General features: G+C 37.2%; 1 protein-coding gene across 1 annotated transcript in view; it reads left to right on the top strand.

Moving 5' to 3' along the window:
• Window positions 1-898, top strand: part of LOC106877214 (phosphatidylinositol-binding clathrin assembly protein) — a 91224-nt gene that overhangs the window by 46540 nt on the left and 43786 nt on the right. The window contains exon 11 of the mRNA XM_014926067.2: window positions 495-530. Coding sequence (XP_014781553.2) covers window positions 495-530 — 36 coding nt within the window. The remainder of the gene's footprint in view (window positions 1-494; window positions 531-898) is intronic.

Here is an 898-nt window from a genome sequence, read left to right as displayed (position 1 = left end):
CACACACGCATATTGTTTACATACATCACATTTATTTATGTGTATTGTTTGTCTTTCATGTCTGCTCATTTATACCTCAGCAGCTTATGATGCTTGCACTACCAATTTGGACAATACTATCGCAGGTGTTGAAACTGTGGTGATACTTGGTCAGTATGTGATGAGGGGTCAAACCTGTCCATGTGTATTGTGTGTTTCTCCTGTTTATCTAAATATTCCTTTGTCACCCCCACTGTGACACATCTTTAACATTCACACTTATATATATATGTATGTATAGTATAAGTGTGTGTGTGTGTGTATGGGTGTTATTGTATGAAGATATCTTCTGAATTCTGCGAAAAGATGCAAACACCAATACAAAGAACGGTAGAATACCATAAACTATATTTCAGCTCGGTGCCTGGTGCCAATTCTTGTTTTTCTTCTCACGATACATTTGTATTCTTTGCTGTAATTTGCCTCAATCACGCTATCATTTCAATTGCTTTTAGTCAACCGAATTCTCAGAGACAACTAGTGCAAGCTCTGTAAGTAAACTTATTTTATTAAAAGCAACATGCATGCACGAACAGACAGACAGACACGCACACACACACACACACATACCTTCTTTCCAGAACACGCATTTACGCAAAAATACATGTGGTATATAGGTTGTCTTTTAGTGGTTTAAAACCATTTTGCTTTTCAAGTCCCCATGTTTGTGGTCTTTACACCTGTTTCAATCATGTTGCTCTGCATTGGAGGGGTCAGGAAAGTCTTGGAATAATACTGTTTTATATATATATATATATTATTGGACTGCTTGGTTGCTTCAGTGGATGGGTATTCAGCAGGACACAGCTGAACAATGATCTTATTTTGGTGCTACATACACAAGGAAAAAAAAACCTCC

Source organism: Octopus bimaculoides, chromosome 27 (assembly GCF_001194135.2).
Source record: "Octopus bimaculoides isolate UCB-OBI-ISO-001 chromosome 27, ASM119413v2, whole genome shotgun sequence".
Taxonomy (NCBI): Eukaryota; Metazoa; Mollusca; class Cephalopoda; order Octopoda; family Octopodidae; genus Octopus; species Octopus bimaculoides.
This window is presented reverse-complemented; position numbering and strand designations above follow the sequence as displayed.